General features: G+C 48.3%; 1 protein-coding gene across 2 annotated transcripts in view; it reads right to left on the bottom strand.

Annotated features, from left to right (window-relative positions):
• Positions 1-22,127, bottom strand: part of NPAS2 (neuronal PAS domain protein 2) — a gene marked incomplete at its 3' end in the record, with an annotated part of 111,868 nt that overhangs the window by 33,453 nt on the left and 56,288 nt on the right. For both annotated transcript variants that reach the window (XM_079721378.1, XM_079721377.1), the window contains exons 5-6: positions 12,298-12,418; positions 11,190-11,303 (exon numbers count right to left, since the gene is read on the bottom strand). In XM_079721378.1, coding sequence (XP_079577504.1) covers positions 11,190-11,303; positions 12,298-12,418 — 235 coding nt within the window. The remainder of the gene's footprint in view (positions 1-11,189; positions 11,304-12,297; positions 12,419-22,127) is intronic.

Below are 22,127 nucleotides of genomic sequence, written 5' to 3'. Positions count from 1 at the left end.
ACTCGGGGACCTAGGTGCTACTCTCATCCCCACTGCACAGGAAACCGAGGCTCAGACTGGGAAGCAGCTCGCACAAGGCCAAACAGAGCTGGAATTCGAGGGAGCAACACAGTGCTCCGCCCCCCACTGCCACAGCCCTGCAGCCACGGCGGTTACTGCGCCGGGAAAAATTCTCTGCCAGCTGAGCAGCCGGCCCCATGCTGCAGCGGGGCCTGGATGCGCACATCAGCCAGCGTCCTAAAGGATGAACTGCAGCGTCAGGCGGTGTTTCTGATACCGATGGGCTCAGGGGAGGTAGCGGGTCTTGACACACGGAGACCCCACCTCTGCCCCTGGCCCTGGAGCGGCTCACTTGGGATTCAAGGGCTTCTGTCCTGAATCCCCTCATCTACCCACCCCCGGGAGCCCATGCTGACACAGGGGCTTGACTGAGGAGATGGACTCAGGATTCAGGGTGGCCCCAACAGGTATGCAGTGTCCACAACAAAACGCACTGCACAGGTGACAAAACCAGCTCACTGTGTCTCATGTATTCTTACAAGTCCGGGAAGGTGTGACTTCCTTTACTCTACAAATGAGGATACTGAGGTCCAGGAAGCTTGTGTATATTAACTGAGGTGACTCAGAGAGGAAATGATGCAGCCGGGCCTCCACCCAGGTCTTGGGACTCCCAAGAGGGGGCTGTTCTGGGCTCCTGCCCTACCATGATGCTGAGACCAGGCCCCCAGAGACCTGGGGGAAGTACCACTTGGCATTAGCAGCCGTCTCCCTGGGAACCGAATACCTGTCTTCATGGCGCCTGTGAAAAACTGCTTTACCTTCCAGGCCAGAGAAGAATTCTGCTATTTTAGGTGGAGTTTGCTAGGTGGGAAAAAGAGCCCTGTTCAATATGAGAAAACTCATTGAATTCTCTCCAGATTCCCCAGAACCTTCTACATGATTGCCCCCATGCCAGGTCAGCTAATTCAGAAACTCGGGGTGAAGCCCAGGTATCGGCACTTTTAAAAGCCCCCCAGATTTACTAACGTGCAGCCAGGGTTGAGGATTATTATTCGAGATAAACTATACCACCTCTTTCTTTTTAAAATATATTTGATTATATCCTGTACATTTCTGAACTTGTAGATTCAGACAGAGTTAGGTTTTCCAATCTGAGAACATATAAAGCGTCAGAAAACTAACTGCGTTCTAAAATGAAATCTGCGCGACTCTTTGGATTTTGGCTTCCCGGTAATCTTTTGTTTTCTCTTTACAGGTTTCTAAGTGATTCTATCTATAATGGGTCTTCTATCTATAGTGGTCTCCTACCCACTCACATGAATAAATTCTTTTTACCAAACATAGTCTGAATGTGTTCACATAAATACTAATAAAGGTTTCCAAACGTGAATATAAAGTGGGTAAAATAAAAAATCATGGGCCCAAGAGAGTTTCCATCTGTCCGTTGTTGGCTTCAACAGATTAATTTGTAGGGTGAGCCAAGGAAGTCATCAAGGGAAGGGAAAATAAGTCCACATAAGGGAAGGGCCTGCAGATGTGAACATCTGCATAATAAAAAGACATTTAAAATTCCCCAGATGTGAAATATCCTCTCTGCTTGAACCTAACAGACATCTCCCGCCAGAAAACCACCTAATAAAATTCTTTCAGGATAGCAAGGCCTTCCAAGGGAACATCTGAGGACTTCCCAGGAATTTAAGAGAAAGTCTCTTTAATCTGTCTCTAAACCATGAGCTGGTTTGATCCTTTCGGCTGCTAGATTCACGTGCTGTCAGGAAGCGCCTTCCTCGGTGATTTACAGTGAGGAGGGCAAGGCTGGCAACACCAGCCGCCTACCGCGCTTCTTCAAGGGGCGGAGCCTCAGATCGTGGAAATTAAGTGGATGTTCTGCAGACCTTGCCATTGGCCTGGGCGTCTCCCAAGGTGGTTTTACCAGTCCTTTTATAACTTCGAAGGCTTTAAAGATGGAAATGCACCCAGGAGGGAAAGTTCATGATTGCTTATAGTCTGCACTTGATAAGCCAGATATTTTACAGAGGGGCCTGGAACTGAGCAAATTCCTTCTCAACAAGCTTCTCCCTCCACAAAACCTGAAGCAAATGAAGGCAAAGGCGAATGTGAATCAAAGCTGAAAGTTGGAACAGAGGGCAAAGGGAAAACCTGGGGGGAGAACCAGGGGGAAGAGGACACTTTCAGCCTTTGGCCAGTTGAGTCTGAAATGATTTGTACTCCCAGCAGCAGCCTTCTCACAAATTCTAGAGTCGACGCGAGCAGCCTGTGCCCTGGGACCTCCTGGTAATAGGGAATACTTAGAGTAACTTCTCTGGCACTTCTTATCCCGAGGTGGTTTAAAAACATTAATTAAAGATTTAATTAGTTGTTTCCATTTAAGTCATAGAAAAAAATAGATCTAATTACCACTGGCCTCCCTAGCCTCTCAGAAGGATTAACCACTCATTGCAGCAGAGCCCCATCTTATCAGATCTGACTGCTTCCAGACTTTTCCTTTCCCCGCCACCCAACAGGCATGCGTGTGCACACGTGCGTGCGCACGCACGTACACACACACACACCGCACTCACAACCAACAAAAGTGATGAATGCTTGCTCCTGATACGCTCCCCACCCCTGCCCCCCAGAGTGACTCAAAAGTGATCTGAGCACAATCTAGTGAATCACTACAGTGCGGCCTCACTGTTTTGTTTGAGGTGTAGTATGCATAACAATATTTTACAACATTTATATCTTGTGTAATTATAGAACGCAATATACTATCAAAGATAAGTAATTTTGTGGTTATTTGCCATGTAAAAGGATCCAGTATGTGTTTGCATCCCATTAACACAAATAATGAAAAACAATCTGTTTTAATCTGTAATAAACTGATTTATCGTGCAGGGACTGCAATACACGAGAGATATATTTAATTGTTACCTCTGCCCTCCTCAAACACATATGAGGACACAATCCCCAGAATAAGTATTTAACTTTGCATCAGATGTAAAGGAGACTCTGGGTGCCATAACTAGATTATTTTGAGGCAGACAGAGAGTCGTTATTCCCAACTGATTTCGTATGTTCTGGAATGGAGAAAATGTTCACCAAACTATACTTTTTAGTGATTTACATGTACATTTTACAGGGGACACGTTCTGTGTATAGTGAATAAATAGCTTTTATAGTATCTAAAAGAAGAAGTGACCTTGTCTTGCCCAAAGCTAAAGAGCTAGCCTTCCCCACGTGGGAACAGGGGCGAGGCTTCTGTTTCCAGCTCTGAGTGGGCGTCTTACCCACAGCAGGCGTCCAACATGTGTTTATTGAATGATGCCTCACGAGGTGACCTTCCATCTAACAGCTTAAAGCCCACATCGGGAAGAGACCTTCTGATCCTCGCCAGCAGCCAACACGCAGACCTTAAGACCCCAAGGCGGCTTCCCTTCCACAGCCCAGCCTGGTACTGCCGGTGACTGGCGTGCAGTGGGAGGGTGGCCCACGGACACGGTTCTGGTTCCACTGAGGCTCAGGCTGACTCACTGCCCTCTGATGCATTAACACCGGTCAGAAGGATGCCTGGGCGAGATGAGCTGTGAACCAGCTGCAAACCAGCACGCGGCCATCACTGCTCCGTGGAAAACAGTCAAGCGCCCGTCGTGGGCCTCGTGCTTGGAGAGATGCAGGCTGTTTGTTAAAAGGGTCTACGGGGTTATGGATTCCCTTCTTTACTCCCAGATCATTCATCACTGAAGCCTCTGATTTCAGAGATCCCGAAAGAACTTTGCTGGCATTCTTAGGATTCCAAAACCAAGAGATCCCAAAGGTTCTCTGGAGGATAAGAATGATGAGGTCTGTCTCACTTGGCATCCGGGGCTGGCTTCCAAGTCTGCCTGATGACAGAGGTGAGCTCCCAAATCAGTCATGACGAGGAGGTAAGGATACCATGGGGGCAGGGAGACCCCAGGGGGTATGAGAACGTGCTTCCAAAGGGATAGGAAAGATGGAGGGAGAGGCAGGGATGGCGACAGGGAAGGTCAGCCAACAGCACAAACTGGGAATAAATGGAGGAAGAGGTAACTTTTTCTCCTCAGCATCAGTTCAGCCATCAGGCCCACACAGTGGAGTATTCTGATCAGAGATGGCTGCTGATAAATTAGTCGCAACAGCTGTAGGAAAACACACTAACAGTCCACAAGGAGAGTGACAAATAGCTTTCTCTGCACTTCTTGGAACAAACGAAAAACAAATCTGGTAGGTGTCTGGGAAGAGGTGAAACAGTCAATGAGGAGGTTTGTTAAAGGAAGAATAAAGTCCCTGAATTTCATTTGTGATAAATGTCCAGTATGTTTGGGATGGAGTGTTCGAATGTGGAGGGAAAAGTAATTTTCTGTACCTTCATGAGAAATCATCTCTCGCTAATTACGCACTCTTTCCAGACTCTCTTTCTCTCTCTTCACAGTATCCTTCCCCCAGTGTGTTGTGAAAAGCCAGCCAGGTGACTGGGCTCTTAGGAGAGTGGCAGCAAAATAATCCCGTGCAGTTTTTAGCCTGGGTCACCACCCGTCTTGCCGGGGTAATACACGGTTCTTCTTTTCTTTCTGCCAGTTCTGTTTGGCCTTTGGAAAAAACAATGTCGGAGAAAGGCTGAGAGCCACACGAGGGAGCTGGGGGTTTGCAATGTGCTGGGTTGAAAAAAAAAATCACCCTAATGGGAAAATACATGTCTTACTTGAATTTCTTCTTTCCCCTGGCATTCATCCATTAAAATGAGTATGTGTCGGGGCCAGAAGCTTGTGAGGGCACAGATAAGATCTCCCCCAGATGGTTGGTGTCCACAGGGCCTGACTACTGGATGCTCAGGAGACTGAACTTCCTGCAGGCCCTCGTCCACTCCTCCAAGTGGATATCGTGTGCACATTTTTATCACAATTATCAGACAACCCGGACAAAAGTTCCCTGCTCCCAGGCTGAAACAAGCAGAAAGATGGGGCTGATAAAGGCCTGACCGTTCCTCACCACTCCATTTTAATAGATGCTCATGCGGGATGATGCCCTTGGCTAACAATTTGTTCTGGATTGTGACCCTGATTCCTTTGCAATCTAATCTGGCAGCAATGACCGCTGCTGGAGAAGGACGCTGTGCATCCCCATCTGGGTGGCAGGGACACTCTGCTTCTTACTCTTGGGGGCCTGGGACAGACAGATCAGACTTCCCTCCATGAAGCTGTCCTTCTGTGCGAAACTCACGTCCCCACTCCCGGGGAGGTCTGGTGGGCGTGTGGTCGGTTCCCTTCACTGAGATATCTCAATTAGTTCAGCTCAGGAAAAAAAACCCCAAAACGCCAAAGCCGTAAAGTGAGGCAACCTACAGAAATCCCACAGAACATACGGCATCAAGTGTTGAAAGCTGGAAAGCGTCCGCTTCTGCCAGCATTTCCAATCTGGCTGCGTGGTTAGAGGTGAATAGGTAAAATGAGGGCAGGGAAACTTTTATCCTCCAGTGTGTGGTTTCTGGAAAGCCCAGAGCGGAATGTTTGCTGAGGGTGACCTATTTGGAACCACACCAGCCACTTTTGAAATACTGCTTTCTGGATTTCAGTCAGATGTGCACTTAAATCCAAATCTGGGGGCGGAGGTCGGCTCACAGAGAGGACAGCCTGCTTCCGGACACCAAGTTCTTTGAGGAACGGGGACCTGCTTCTTAGAACCCCTTCAAGCTGCCCCTTCTTAGGACTGTTCATTACGCCTTTGAATATTATCTGGACAGTTCCTTCCCGATCAGACTGTAGGGCTGGGGCTACCAGACTTGGGTTGGGGGTGTATTTATTCGAAAGCTTAAAAAACAAATCTGTTAGCGGACAAACATAGCCCCAAATAAAGTAATTTTGTTTCAACTCTATTCTGGAAACAGTGGGCAGAGCAGAGGTGGCCCAGGGGCTTCCCTGACCAGTGGTCCACCCCGGGGCTCCAGGCCACATGGCTGGGGTCAGAGTGGGCTTTTTATGGGGACAGGATGAGACATGTGATTCTACATCCCAGCTTAGATTCCTACAGGAAGCTTCCCACAGAGCAGGATAGAAACTGTCCCGAAGTGAAACAATTCGAAGAAAACTATTTTCTCATCCCATTTCCTGACACATACGTCTTCACACTGATTAAAAATCTAGGTTAAAGATGGGAAGTCCCGTCTGCCCTCCCGTCTCCTAGAACATCTGTGGCAAATGATGGAGTCCTAAGGAGTGACCAAGACGTGAGGATACGGATGTAGGGAAATTCCATTATGCTCAAGTATTCAGGCAATGGTTGGTGCGTTTGTCCCAGTGCCCAGGAGTGGGGTGGTAAGGTGGCCCAGTTGATGGGTGAATCTGGAAACATCCAATTAGAGAGTTTAAGCCCGTCAACAAGGGCAAAGGTGCCTTGTCCTCCCCTGCCCCGGCCTCCCAGGGTCATAGGGCCAGACGGACCCGAGCAGGTGAAGCCGATGGCATCTTCATCTGCGTGGTGTAAGCGTCTCCTCTCTGGCTCCGTCCCACCCTCTCCTCCCTGCCCTGAAGCCTACACATTTCACTTGGGGCCTTTCGGCTTAAGGCCCAAGGGTTCCCGTGGATGTAAGTTTGGGGTAGTAGCCAGCACCTATCAGCCTGGACTCCATCTATCTATCAGATGGGTTGCTGAGATGAGCTCTAGGCTGGGAGAGGGTGTCAAGGACAGTTCTGGGGGGGCTCCCGAGTGAGGGGCCTGGGAAAGACATCAGGAAGGGGGCCACTGGCCTCCCAGCACCCCGAGACCCCAGGTGGGGGGGGTCAGTGGGGAGTGAATGGAGGCCAGGAGTCAACTTCTCTGACCACTCAGCACTGCTCCAGAGGCCTGCCAGGGCAGACAGTTCACAGGGCAGCAGAAAGTAACACATTCCAGTCTACCCAGTGTTCACGCAAGTGGATTTCATCTTCGCTTTGGATGTAGGGACAAAGAAGTGGCGGGAGCCCTCCAGGAAGCTGCTGCTCCTTCCCTGGAGTGCGCTCTGGGCTCAGCCAAGGCATGCTCCATCCTCAGCTCCCAGGGAAGGGCGTTATTTCCCCACAAGTCAGAAGTCTTTGGCCTGAACCCTGGATCTGTGCATCCAGGGCTGAGGACTGAGCCTCAGTGTAGGTCAACCTGACTCCATTGGGCACTTATTTATATGCTAGGCACATGACCGTGTGGGCCCAGGAAGGGATGCAATGAGTCCACAGGTGAGTAAAGCTCCCCATCCTTTCCAACCCATTATTTCCTCTTGACAGGCATCAAACAAGAAGACATCAGACAACACTCCTCAAACTCATCAGCCCTACAGAAATGATAGGACTTTTCATGGTAATGGACCAAAGTAGGGTTTTCTGCATAGTTCTTTGAAGTATGAGCAGGTATTTTATGAAAATAAAACTGATTTGCAAGGCAGAAATAGAGACACAGATGTAGAGAACAAACTCTTTTATGCATCAATTTCCTCCTCTGTTAAGATGAAATGAGGTCTTATATGTGGAACCTAGAAAAATGGTACAGATGAACCGGTTTGCAGGGCAGAAATGGAGATACAGATGTAGAGAACAAACGTACGGACACCAAGGTCAGGAAAACGGAGGGGCTGGGGTGGTGGTGGGATGAACTGGGAGATTGGGATTGACATGTATACACTAATATGTATAAAATGGATAACTAATAAGAACCTGCTGTATAAAAAATAAATAAAATTCAAAAATTCAAAAAAAAATGGAATGATGCCATATAGCTGGAGAAAACTATAAGTTGAAAAGATACACGCACCCCAATGTTCACTGCAGCACTATTTACAATAGCCAGGACATGGAAGCAACGTAAATGTCCACTGACAGATGACTAGGTAACAAAGATGTGCTATATTTACACAATGGAATATTACTCAACCATAAAAAAGAATGAAATAATGCCATTTGCAGCAACATGGATGGACCTAGAGATTCTCATACTGAGTGAAGTAAGTCAAACAGAGAAAGACAAATATCATATGATATCACTTATATGTGGAATCTAAAAAAAAAGATACAAATGAACTTATTTACAAAACAGAAACAGACTCACAGACATAGCAAACAAACTTATGGTTACCAAAGGGGGAAGGGGGGTGGGGGAGGGATAAATTAGGAGATCAGGATTAACAGATACACACTACTGTATGTAAAATAGATAACCAACTAGGACCTACTGTACAGCACAGAGTACTATACTTAATATTTTGTAATAACCTATAAGAGAAAAGAATCTGAAAAAAATATATATTCATATATATACACATATATACATATATATATATAATTGAATCACTGTGCTGTACACCTGAAACTAAAACACATTGTAAATCAACTATACTTCAATTAAAGAAAAAAAATAAAAGATGGGATGATGCCGTTAGGACCATCTCATGAGATTGCTGCCAGGATTCAATGAGACGACCAGTGTCAGGACTGAGCCCAGGGCCTGGTACTGAGGAAACATGCCTAAGGTGAGCTATTTTTATGATCCTATCATTCCATGTTTATAGAGAAATAAAGCTACAGAATCAAATCTGAATGATTTCTTATGTTAAACCTTACTTCAGCGGCCAAAAATGGTTGAATGTTGGTGACTTCATAGGGTTCCATCTTAGAAATTCATTTGTCTGACATTTTTTGCTGTTTTAACCCAAGTGAGAATTATATTTCAGTTTTTCCACAATTACATTTGGAGACTCTTGTCTCAAGAAAGCTCCCCTAACTTTGGTTTGTTTAGCAGGCTCTGCAAAGACACTCTGGTTTTAAACTCTTGGTTTTAAAATTTCCACTTTCAATGCTGTGTGCTTATAGCAGTAACAGTTCCCCCCACCAAAAAAAAAAAAATCACACATAACTTCCACACATTCTTTCAGGCAAACAAACATTGTCTCAACTTGAAGAGAAAATAAAGCCTTGCTGGGTTTAAAAAAAAAAGTCTCAGGTATTCACAATGAAGCCTGACTATTTCCTTGAAATCCTCTAAAACGTGATAAAAGACAGGAAGATTCAAAGGAACGTTCAGTAGCATCTTAATGAGAGTCGTGGAAATGTACATTCACAGGATAACGCTGCTCAGCAGCCGATCACAATCCGGTACCCTTTATTAAGTGCGTGTGCTGTTGTCACGGAGACACGTGGGAGCAGCATCCCATAATTCCCACAGTCTCAGCACTTTGGGGACCCTTCCTTGCATGCGGCCAACTGGGATAGGCTGCTACCCCAGCAGTTGGCATTATGGCCACGGTACACTTTTTTTTTTTTTTTCTTTTGCGGTACACAGGCCTCCCACCTCTGCGGCCCCTCCCGCCGCGGAGCACAGGCTCCGGACACGCAGGCCCAGCAGCCATGGCTCACGGGCCCAGCCGCTCCGCGGCATGTGGTATCTTCCCGGACTGGGGCACGAACCCGTGTCCCCCACACCGGCAGACAGACTCCCAACCACTGCGCCACCAGGGAAGCCCCACGGTACACATTTTAAGCAAGTTCCAAACCACTGCTTATATTAATTCAAGGATAGAGGTGCCTGGCACCATAAGCAAGAGGAATGTCATTAAAATTCCTATGGAATGCCATGTAGTATTACAATGGGGCAGTGTTTCTCAAAGTCCACGACCCTTTGCATCAGAACCCCTAGGTTCTTTTCCAACTGCTCAGTCCCAGCTGCACCCTCAGGTGGGCTGCACTAGAATCTTCCAGGCACATCTGAGAATCTGCATTGTAACAGGCTGCCTCACCCAGGGAACCACAGTACCGGGCTGGCACCACGTTGAGTTTTCCACGAGGTACCCCTTAGGTCAGTTTCTTACTCAGTTGTGTGGTTCATTACACACGTGTCTCATGAGGTTCAGGAAAGCCTCTCAAATGAGTCGGATTAGACACAGGCAGGTCTTGGCTTCATCCCGATTTGCCCAGATTTAGGGGCCCCCTTGGGAAGGCTGACCTGCCACCACTCCCAACCACTCGGGCACCCCGAGCCCGAGGTGGGGAGCTTCCGCAAGGGGCCCCGAGTTGGCCAGGGAGCCCATCATCCAGGCATCAGCCCTGAACGCTGGTCCTGGAGGATCATGCTGTTTAGCAAATAGTTGGAGCCTCTTAAGCAAAGCATGTATATGTACGCAAATAACATACAACAGGGACCGTCATTAGGACTCAGTGCCATTACTTTGGCTGCTTCTAATGGAAACTCTGGGACTCATTCGATGGGGGTAATAGACTGGACCGTGGGTCCAGAGTTAAACAACAGCAAGTGAAGCAGCACAAGTCAGCTGCCAGCATCCGCTCCCTTGTGTCGCCCACTGACCCACCCCGTCCTTCCCGTGTCTCACCTTTCTGTATTTGTTTCCTTTTTTCTCCTTCCCTCTTCTCTCTTTCTACCATTCCCGGTCAACACTTCCTTCTCTTCCCCCTGCCCCATCTTTGCTATTTTATGAAATGTTAGAGCTTTCAAAGTTAGGTGTTTTGTGTTGGGTTTTGAGGACTGGCCACTCTGTGCCGGGCTCCCCAGTGGGGCTACGTGTTGGGACTTGTGTTTCTGAATCTCTGGCAACAGGCCTGCATCCCCATTTTGCCTGGGGCAAAAGTAAAACGGATGGGCTTCCCTGGTGGCGCAGCGGTTGAGAGTCCGCCTGCCGATGCAGGGGACACGGGTTCGTGCCCCGGTCCGGGAAGATCCCACCTGCCGCGGAGCGGCTGGGCCCGTGAGCCATGGCCGCTGAGCCTGCGCATCCGGAGCCTGTGCTCCACGACGGGAGGGGCCACAGCGGTGAGAGGCCCGCGTACAGGAAAAAAAAAATGCAGAAGCCAAGGTTAGGGATCTTCATGTCACAATGAAGCCCTGTTTGGCTGTGTGTAGGCTGAGCCTGTTCTTTATTAACCGTAAGTTGTTTCTCACAGCATATTCCATTAGCCTGAAAATAAATAAATGAATAAGGTGCCTCTCAGTGGGACTTCACGTGCTGGCATAAACAGGTGGGGATGCGTGTTCTTCCCGAATGGGAGATACCATTTAAGAGCACAAAAAACACATCTTGGGAACACAGAGATCCAAATGCAAATATGAAAAGCACATATGTGCCCTCTCTCCCGCCCCTGCGTGCACGTTTGCATGAGAAAAGCCACTGCCACAATCATACGACAATGAACACTTACCATTGTTGTAAGAGCGAAAATTTCCTACAAATTTTATGTATTCGTAAGTTGGAAATTCCTTTGGGTTCAAGCTGCCTCTGAGAAGATGGCAATAAAACTCTAAATCGTTGTCAGCTGGGCCATTAAAGGAAAAAAGGAGAAACAGGGAATGAGAGCATTACACTGATTCTAGACTAAACAAGCCGCATCTTGTGAAACTCACAGGGTTTGGTCAACACATGGCCGGGCTATTTCTCTCATTATGACTGACTTTCAGACGTGGTTTTATAACCTTTGCAACACAGGTTTTCCCCCCTCCGTAGTTCATAGATGTTTTGCATTCCATACTCGGACCCGATTAGTCTTAATTTGCTCACAGATGTCTGCGGTTGGTTCTGTCGGCCTTAATTAGTTCTGGTTGTTTTCATACTGTATATTAAAATAAAGCTGCTCAGATAGAGCTGCTCTCTTTAATTTAATCTTTCCACTTTACTCTGAAGGAAAATCAGATGTACAATGGGACACATTATTCACGGAAAATGGGCTAAGGCTTGAATAAGTACAAGGCACCTTTGCTACTGCCGTCAAAATACATGTTTCATTAAGTGACCAGACCAGCTTTCTATCCAGGTTGCCAATTTTGACAAAAACTTTAAAATTCCATAAAACCTGCAAATGTATATAAATAACCAGATGACAGCCTCAGAAGAGAATTTGGAGTTTTGACCTAATTATTCAGTTTTTAGTTGGTTACTTAGTGTCATAAATACAAATCTAGCCTCATAGTGTCCTCCAAAATAAGCAGATTATTCACTTATTTTTGTACCCTTTATTACTAAAAGGCTCTCATGTGGAAAAAAAAGGATCTCTTGTATTACATGCAAAACAAGTTATTATTCTTAAGCTCTGTGCTTTAAAATTTTCCGCATAAAAGTTCAACGTCTTCCATATTCCAAACTCCGGTTTTAGCTTTGAACTTAAAATATACCTCTAAGGATCTTGGAAATGTTCTGAGTCACAAGGAAAATTATTTTTAAAATTAGTCCTCCCTTCTTAATTCATTCTAACCTCCTTTCAAAAGTGACATTCTCATCTTTCTATCTCGTAAAACCAGTGAAGTTAAACTTACATTTTAAGTGTTCTGGGGAGGGGGAGTCCGCCACAAGCATATGGGAAGAAAGCATTTTGTAGACTTCTGAGTGTTCTTGTTCTGGAAGGAAACGTAACAAATTCTGATCCGTGACATCCGACTGGAAAAGAAAAGAAAGAACCAAGGCACACATTCCACAAAGACGAAAAATAAAAGCAAAAGCAAAACCTGAAACTTCGTGACAATTCAGAACTGGTTTCTGAAATGAGAAGTTCCAGATCTGACTTTCTGTGAAGACTCTGTAATTTTGAATTGTAATCTAAAAGGGTTTACCTGTTCAAACGCAAACGTGTTATTGCCTGTGGGCCTGAGAAGGAACTAAGACTCAAGCCAGACAAACACGCATTGGAGCCTCGTGTGCTGACAACACCCCAGTGTTCTGGCTGGGGCGGCATGGCTGGCGGGGAGCCCCAGCTCAAGGCCAACCACGCACATCAAGGTCCCTGAAGAGCCCATGGGTTCCTTTTCCAACCTCTAGGCCAGCAAACGGCTGACTGTTTACTTCTAAAGGTCTCTAATCAAAGGAATTGTACTTTTTTTCTGAGGACCTGGGCACCCGTGGACACAAAATAAATACAATGGAGTCCAGACTCAGTGTCATCCAATAGAAGGGTCTGTGATGATGGAAATGGTCTGTAACCTGCACGGGCCGTTAGGGAAGCCACCAGCCACATGGCTTCAGAGCACCTGAAACCGGGCTCGTGTGACTGAATTTTTTTTTTTTTTTTTTTTTTTTTTGCCGCACCGCACAGCTTGTAGGATTCTTAGTTTCCCCATCAGGGATTGAACCTGGGCCCCGACAGTGGAAGCACCGAGTCCTAACTACTGGACTGCCAGGGAAGTCCCTGAAGACAGAATTTTTAATTGTATTTAATTTTAATTATTCTAATTGAAATTTAAATCACCACATGTGGCCGGTGGCTCCCAGACTGGACGGTGCAGGTTGGAGATCACGGTGGGGAGAGAGGAGACAGGCACTTCTCTATCCCTCAATAAACTCACCCCCTCCTACAGCTTCAAACACCGTCTGTGCACACCCTTTCATCTGCACGCGAAGGCAACTCGCTCTTGGGTGCCCTGGCTTCACATCCCATCTGCCTCCCAGGTGTACTTGGGGACCGCAGATCCACATACACCCCCAATGTCCTCATTATCTCCTCCCCCTGCTGTGTTCTCTGTCCCCACATGTGGTGTTGTTAAGCGGTCACCTGCCCATACCCGACACCCAGCTGGCATCCTTGACCTCTCCCCGTCATCTTCACATCCAAACAGTGTCCCAGTGCTGTGAGATTTTCCTCCCTTGAACTCTCTCAGATCCATTCACTCCTTTTCCTCTGGCCTCTACCCTAGTCCAGGCCATCATGTCCTCTGGGCAGTGAACTGGCCAAACTGGCCTTCCCCCATCACCTTTCGTCTCTGTCCAATTTGCTCTCTGCCAGCAGCCTCGTATCAGACCAAGCCACCACCTCGCCAACGAACACAACATTGTAAATGAACTCCAATATAAAATAAATATTTAAAACAAACAAACTTTCGTGGGCTTCCAGCTGCTCCTGGCATGAAGCCTAAGCTCCCCAGTTCACTAGTCGGGCTCAGCACAGCACAGCCTGCGCTCCCAGCCCTTCTCCAGCCATCCAAACTGCCTTTTCACCAGGTTGCCAGCTTTAGTCTTCCTCTGGGCCGCCCCTCAGGCTGCACCCTCAGGCTGGAGCATTCTGCACCCTCTGCTTGTGCTGAGTAACTCCCGTGCTGCCTTCAGGTCCTGGCTTTGAAGTCCCTTCCTCTGAGAAAGCAGCCCTGACAGCCCCTCACCCAGGACAGGACCATTGCCCCTGCTCCTCTGGCCGCTGTGCCCGTGTCATCTGTACCCACTGGGGAAGGGCACATCTGTGAGCACGCAGTAAGCCCTGGGAGGGCCGGCGAGGCAGGTGAGAGCCCTGGAGGTGGAGTGTGAGAGCCAGCTCTGCCCTCCAAGCTGCACTCTGCTTGACGGGAAGGTGACGAGGCTGTGAGGGTGACACGAGCTGCTTTGAGTCAGCTGCCGATACACGGGCACACGACAAATGCCAGGCGTGATAGGGGTTCATTAACCATGTAGGAAACAACTCCAGGTCTTCCTGTTCTTTCCCATGATAACGTGTGTCCCCTGCCTGACTCACCCCTGTACCCCTGACATCGGATGGTGCTTGGCCTTCAAGAAAAACATGTTGATGAACTGAAAGAACGACATGGCAAGTGCTATGATGGAAGTAAAAACCAGGCGCCTGGAGAACTCTGAGCATGGGGTGCAGAATCCAAAATGACAGGGTAGGGGAGCCTCCCAGGGACAGTTCCCATGGGGAGGGATCCTCGCGGCGGGGGATGTCTGGGGACAAGGCAGTGACCGCCAGGCAGCCTGGGTGCTCCAGGTAGGGGCACCGCCCACACAGAAGTGGGGATGGGGGTGAGGGTGGGAGCCCTGACAGCACAGTGGGTGGGGGAGGAGTGGGGAAGGACAGTAAGGCTCGGGGCTAGCAGCCCACGGAGGAGTCAAGGCTGAGCTCGTGTGCCAGGGCACCCGCTGGGGTACGTGGGAGGAAGGTGGGCAGGACTGTGCTTGTATTTCGGACCCTCTAGTGGCCTGGGGAGGAAGCGGGCACAGGAGCCAGGCTAGAGGTGGTCGAAGTCTGAACGGGTCCGGGGAAGTGGAGACACAGAGGAAGGGGCCGCGGCCAGACGACTCAGCCAACACCACCATCCAACTGACACCAGCTCAGGGTGCCGTGTGCCAGCCGCGGCTTCCGGCACCGGAGGGAAGCACAGCCAAGGGGGCAGGTCCCTCCCCTGCTGCAGCCACGGATCCAGGACTGCAAGCATGTGCTTGGTGGCTGAGGAAGGCAGGGCAGGAGTGGAAGGAGGGGCTCTGGGGGTTCCCAGGCTCCCTGCTTGGATGCACCTGTTTTGATCTCTGTGGACAGAGACTCTGCAATCCCCCCCCAACTAGCTGTGCTACCATTTTCTCATTCTGGCTTTCTCCAAGTTCCTTCTGATGTTCTTGACTTTATTTTAAGCCCAATCCCTTTAGTTTTTTAGAACATGACTAATGCTCACACATGACAGTACTCTCTCTTCTTAAAGACATTTCAGATACTTGAAAATGCTAACTCCGTCACCACATGGTCTTTTCTCGGAGGGCCCGTCAGAAGCCCACTTCCCTGACGGAGGGGGTGGCAGAGCGCAGGCTGGGGGGCCGCCTGGCCTCGCTGCCCCTGTGGGACACGGCTGGCAGGTCACAGGGCATCTCAGGTGACAAGTTCTGCACAGAATAAAGACGGACACTGGAGGGAGGCGGGGGTCATGAGCATTATGATTTGACACACGGGGAGGGCTCAGAACACACTTGGCAAGCTCTTTCTATGCCTTTGCTATTATACTCCTATCAGGCCATTTCCATGTGCTGGAAACCAACACGAACAATGATATTTTGAGAATTTAAACCCTAGTGCTTACAGGAGAGTAAATTATACCTGCAACTGAACTGTCCCTTGAATGCGCTGAGCTCTGTTTATTAAAATCATGGCAATTACAGAGACAAGGGAGGGAAGGCACCATCCTCACAGCTGAATCACCTTATCAGGAACATCAGTTACCTGTTGGAGGCGAGAGGTTCTCCATCCAAACTTATTGCTATGCCCTTGGCTACTTTGTCAAGAATCTGGCCCTTTTCTGAGCTTCACACGAAATGCCTGCTCTAAATCCCCAAAGGCACTTCTCCTACCTTTTCTCTGGAGGCCCTGGGACAGCCTGGGGAGGATGTGAACAGACAGGAAGCATATTCTTCTCTCTGTCTTTTGAACCCATGGCACTGGTGCAGTCACACCAGCAAAGTTAAATGAGCCTGCACAGGAGTCCACAGACTGGCCGGCTGAGCTGGAAGCGGGCTGCGTGGACATCCAGTTCAGGATGTCCCCAAGGGGCCCTGGCAATTCTGACTGGAGATCTATGTCGGCCACGATTAGAAGGGGGGTCGGTGAGAAGCCTCATGTTGAGAAGAGGCAGGACTGGGCTCAGCAAGCAGAGAGGGCCCTGGGCTCCCAAACGACCAGGGCATGGGAGGCATACGTGATCTGCTTTGATTCAGTTTAGATTCAGAATCAAACTGACGGCCAAAGAGGAATGCTTTCCGAAGACAGTATAGAGAATATCTTCGACCTGGGAGGAGTGAAGAATGAATTCAGGTAGAAAAAGGACCAACTCTATGGGCTTCCCTGGTGGCGCAGTGGTTGAGAGTCCGCCTGCTGATGCAGGGGACATGGGTTCGTGCCCCGGTCCGGGAAGATCCCACATGTCGTGGAGCGGCTGGGCCCGTGAGCCATGGCTGCTGAGCCTGTGCGTCCGGAGCCTGTGCTCCGCAACAGGAGAGGCCGTGGCAGGGAGAGGCCCGCGTACCACAAAAAAAAAAAAAAAAAGAAAAAGGACCAACTCTAAAGACTCTCTCTGTTCATCAAAAGACCCTAAAGAGAGGGAAAGGCAAACCACAAAGAGAGATCAGATATTTGTGACACACAGACCTGTGGTATAAGCCCGGAATGAAGGGTCAGTGTGATATGCTGCCTTGGCATTTGGCAAAATCGAGAGGGCCTTGACTGGACCAACCAAAATCCTCCTCCCCACTCTAACAGAAAGTTCCTTCTTGCCACTGATAAGGTCCCCTAGCTAAACAAGCCTCCTTACTGTTGGGGGTGGAGAGAACCAGGCGCAGTTACTGTTCATCCTGCAAGTGGGTTTCAGTGCCCTGCCAGCCAATCACATCCTCTGTGGGAACCAGGGGGCACCCCACCCTCTTGCTACTACCACACCACCCTTCCTGTTCACTCTGTTCCCAAGTGCAGCCCCCGTGCGTCCCTGCATGGCACGTGGTATGCTCCTCCCTGGGGCTGTAAGTACATGTGATTAATACACCGTCAGCTGATACACCGTCTCAGCTGTCCAGTATCGGCTGTTGTGTGTTTGGCCATCCCTGTCACCCTAGGGCAGAGTGACAAGGAGGCAATTAAAACCATACCCAACAGAGGACTAGCGTGGAAAGAACGCTTACAAATCATTACACAAAAGACCCAGACAATCCAGTAGGAGAACGGCAAAATACCTGAAAGAGCATTTCATAGAAAAAGGAAATCCAAATGGCCGACAAACTATGCAAAGACACTCAGTCACACCAGCAACTGGGAGAAAAGCAAATCAAGACTCCATGAGATGCCTTCGCATGCTAGGTTGACAAAAAATGACAATTCTGACAACACCAAGTTCTGGTGAAATGGAGGAGCTGGAACTCTCCATCCCGCTGCTGGACGGTGGAGTGGTGCCATCACCATGGAAACAACTCGGTATCACCTAGTAAGGGTGACAGGTTCCTACCCCACAACCCAGCGATCTTACACACAGTCAGCTCTCCGGAGGATGCTTGCAAATGTTCATCAGGAAATACATACAGACACACACTCTCAGAGTTCCACACTGGCCTGGGGGCAGGGATTGTAGCACATGCCTACAGCAATGAGGACAAGCTAACGACAGCTACTCTGGACGGTGTGAGATGACGAATCCCTTAGCAAAGCTGAGCGAAAGGAGAGGTCACCAGAGTACACTTCCCATGACTCTGTTTACATAAAGTTAAGCCAAAGGTCATACTAAATAACAGTGATTAACGATGAATTAAAAGTTGGCAGAATTGCAGAGAGAAACAAGGACACGATGATGTGGAAATGGTCATCTCTACACGGAAGGGGGTGGTGTGGTGGGCAAGGAGCAGACAGGAGCTTCTGCGGGCCTGGTCATGCTCTGTTTCATACCCTTGGTGACAGCAACATGTATGCCTACATCACCTTATCATTAGCTTTAAAATGGAACCTATGTTTTATACATAGTTCTGCAGGTATGATACAGAAAGATCAAAAGGCACATAAAAATCAAACAAATCTAACTGGCAACCTGGACCCTTTTAACCTGTGATCAACCCTGAGCTGCAGCCACACCTCCCTATTGGGGCCCTTCCTAGACAGAGCATCCACCCAGGTCCACCCTGACATGAAGCCACCTCTGACAAGCTGACCTGGACCAGGTGGGTTCTCCCAGCAGGTGAGGACAGGTGGGTGATGGAGGGCAGAGGGATCCTTCCTGGAAAGCCCTGCACGGCCAGGGACTTGCTGCTGCATTTCATGGTATCATAAGCCAGGCGCTCTGTCTTCCTCCTCTGTGACCTCTTCTCCCTGCTGTGACCCCTGCCCCAGGAACTTGGCCCACTGTCCCCTTTGACCTTGTACTTCCAGCCAGAGCTTTTACTTGGAGAAACAGCATTACACAGAGGTATTTTTTTGGTGAGTAGATTTCTCCAACTTTATAGTCACTCTGTGCCTTAGATTTTTTTTTGGAGGGGTGGGGGGAAGTTGTGTTATCCACGCCTGTATTTCTCACTTCGGAAGCACTGCCCACTTGTGCCAAGCTGTTTGCAACTGCTCTCGATGCAGGAGCCCCACTTGCAAACCCAGTCCCTCATTCAGTGAGCATTCGGGCACGTGGGTATCTGCTCGGGGCTGGGGACAGGGCTTCTGCCTGACCAGCGAAGTGTGATCCAGCTCCTTAGGCCAACATCACGTTCATTAACAGATCGGAAAAGCAACCCGGGAAGTTAAATTTTCTAAAAAACCAGCGTCCAAACAGGAAGCACAGACTGTGCCCGCTGTGGGTGGCATTGGGCTCTGCCTCAGCCATACTCTTTCCCAATTACGTCCAAGGCATGTGATGCTCGCCCCTTGGATCTTTTTCCTGAAAGGTTTTCATGCAGAAGCCCCTTGAGCCCCCGGTCCTCCATCAGCACGCTCATCTGCCAGCCCAGGTCTCTGCCTTGACCGCCTATGTTAATTCTAGATGCCAAAATGTGTTGGCGTCACCACCACGGGTAAGTTTTGACTTTCCCTTAAAATCATTTTCCGCTTTGAGCTATTTTCTTCTTGCTTTTCTCTGTCAAACTGGAAAAGAAAGTTCTAGGATCTTTCATCAGGAAACTGCTGTACAAAAATCTATCGTGTGAATTTTGGAGTGTCTGAGTTTCTGGTGGTAGGAAGGACACACAGAGAGATACTGAGACTTTTGACAGACTTAGAAGAAAGGAATTCTTGCTGCTCTTCCCCCAGCCCCCCAATCGCCAATGGTCCCCCAAACCCAGGCCACACAGGGCGCAGTGGGACCCAACGCCTGGCATGCCAGCCTGTGATGCCAACAGGGGGCGTCCCTGCTACTGTGAGGCCCTTGGCCTCCTGGCCCCAGCCCGCTGTCTCTGCTGGCCATGCCTCGATTGATGGCTGCCTCTTCCACGAGAAAGGACATTGCCTTCCAGGTCCTCAACACCCACCCCACCAGAGAGCATTCAGCTGCACTCTGTCACATGTAGATGTCTGAGTGGTGGGTAAGCACCAAGTTCTGGGGTCAAAGTGTCCGAGTTCAAATCCCAGCCCCACCACGTGCTGGCTGTGGGACCTCAGCTGCTCTGTGCCTTGGTCTTCTCATCTGTGAAGAGGAGTAAGTACCTATTTCATAGAGTCATCATAAGGACCAATAAGTATAAGGAGAAGGGACCTTCTAAGTGCTTTAACCATATTAATGCATAGAAGGGACTCTTAATAGTGCCTGGTACATAGTAAATGCTCAATAAATATTGGCTACCTTTTTATTAGTCTTTAATGGCTTAACAGATGAAATCTCTCAACAAAATTGCAAACCCTTAAGGTTTAAAGAATCTCATATGGATTTGCAAATGAAGCGACCGACAAGGGATTAATCTCCAAAATATACAAACAGCTCATGCAACTCAATATCAAAAAAACAAACAACCCAATCAAAAATGGGCGGAAGATCTAAACAGACATTTCTCCAAAGAAGACATAGAGATGGCCAAGAGACACATGAAAAGATACTTAACATCACTAATTATTAGAGAAATGCAAATCAGAACTACAATGAGGTATCACCTCACACCAGTCAGAATGGCCATCATCAAAAAAATCTACCAACAATAAATGCTGGAGAGGGTGTAGAGAAAAGGGAACCCTCTTGCACTGTTGGTGGGAATGTAAATTGGTACAGCCACTGTGGAAAACGGTATGGAGACTCCTTTAAAAATCTAAAAATAGAGCTACCACATGACCCAGCAATCCCACTCCTGGGCATACATCCGGAAAAAACTATAATTTGAAAAGATACATGCATCCCAATGTTCATTGCCCCATTATCTACAATAGCCAAGACGTGGAAACAATTTAAATGTCCATCAACAGAGGAATGGTTAAAGAAGATGTGGTATATATACAATGCAACACTACTCAGTCATAAAAAAGAATGAAATAATGCCATGTGCAGTGACATGGATGGACCCAGAGACTGTCATACTGAGTGAAGTCTGACAGAGAAAGACAAATATCATATGATATTACTTTCATGTGGAGTCTAAAAAAATGATACAAATGAACTTATCTACAAAACAGAAATAGAGTCACTGATGTAGAAAACAAACTTATGGTTACCAAGGGGGAAAGGGTGGGGGAGGGATACATTGGGAGACTGGGATGGACATATACACACTACTATGTATAAAACAGATAACTAATAAGAACCTGCTGTATAGCACAGGGAACTCTACTCAATACTCCCCGATGATCTACATGGGGATAGAATCTAAAAAAGAGTGGATCTATGTATACGTATAACTGATTCACTTTGCTGTATACCTGCAACGAACACAACATTGTAAATAACTATACTCCAATAGAAAAAAAAAAAAAGAACCTCATATGGACCATCTGAATCACTGCATTGTCTGTGGATGGGTCCTGGGCTTGTACTGAGTAATAAGCAAGTTTGAGTTGAAGTGAACTAAACTGAAAGCAGAATTCCTAAATGGCAACCCGAATCCTCAGCATCAGAAGGGCACTAGGTAGAGTGGTGGCGAGTTTGGGCTCTGCGCTCAGTGGGCCTGGCCTCAGCCCTGCTGTGCTCCTTGCCGGCTGGGCCACCTTGGTCTCATCCTCTGTCAAGTGGAGGTGACAGGGCAGCTGTGTGATGGGCACCAGGGAAGTGTCTTGTCCACCCACTAGCAAGGATACAGCGAATCCTAAGTAAAAAGGGGGAAGAAGATGACGATTTGGGTAAAAGCTACAAGTAAATAGAAGTTAAATGTGGAGATCGTCCATCCTGGCCTCACCTCCGCTGGGGAGCGTGAGGGCTGACTCGGTGTGTGTCTGGGTCCCCAGATAGGCACTTAATAAGCATTCAAATGGGTCGGGCATGGACAAATGAGAGTTGGGGTCATTTTCTTACTCTGGAAGGGCCATTTCTCTGGCCCTTCCAGAGTAAGAAAATAATTCATAAAGGTGATTCTAAGTTGCTCCAGAATTTCAAATCAGAATTCCCAACTTACTTAGTTCGCTCTGTCACGTATGGCAACTGGGTCATCAGGTAATTCCAAGAGTAGAAATCAGAACAGTGCAAATCCTGTTTCCCCAAACAGCTCTGGCCACACTCCCAGGCCATTCTGGAGTGGACACCTGTTGGCTTTCCATCAGCGCCTCGCACTGCCTGATCCTCCTGTCCACTCAGTACAAAACCCAAGCCCCTCCAAAGAAGCACCCCACCTCCTCAGATCAGCCCAAAGAAGCCGTGCTGATTTGATGGGGTCTCATCACTACTCCAGCAGGAGACGAAAATCAAGATGAAACTGCTTTCCCGACTCCTTAGGGCTGAGTGAGAACCAGCCTCTTCTGACGGCTCTCAGAGGA

Source organism: Hyperoodon ampullatus (assembly GCF_949752795.1).
Source record: "Hyperoodon ampullatus genome assembly, chromosome: 15".
Taxonomy (NCBI): domain Eukaryota; kingdom Metazoa; phylum Chordata; class Mammalia; order Artiodactyla; family Ziphiidae; genus Hyperoodon; species Hyperoodon ampullatus.
The sequence above is the reverse complement of the archived record's forward strand: the minus strand, read 5'-3'. Positions and strand labels throughout refer to the sequence as shown.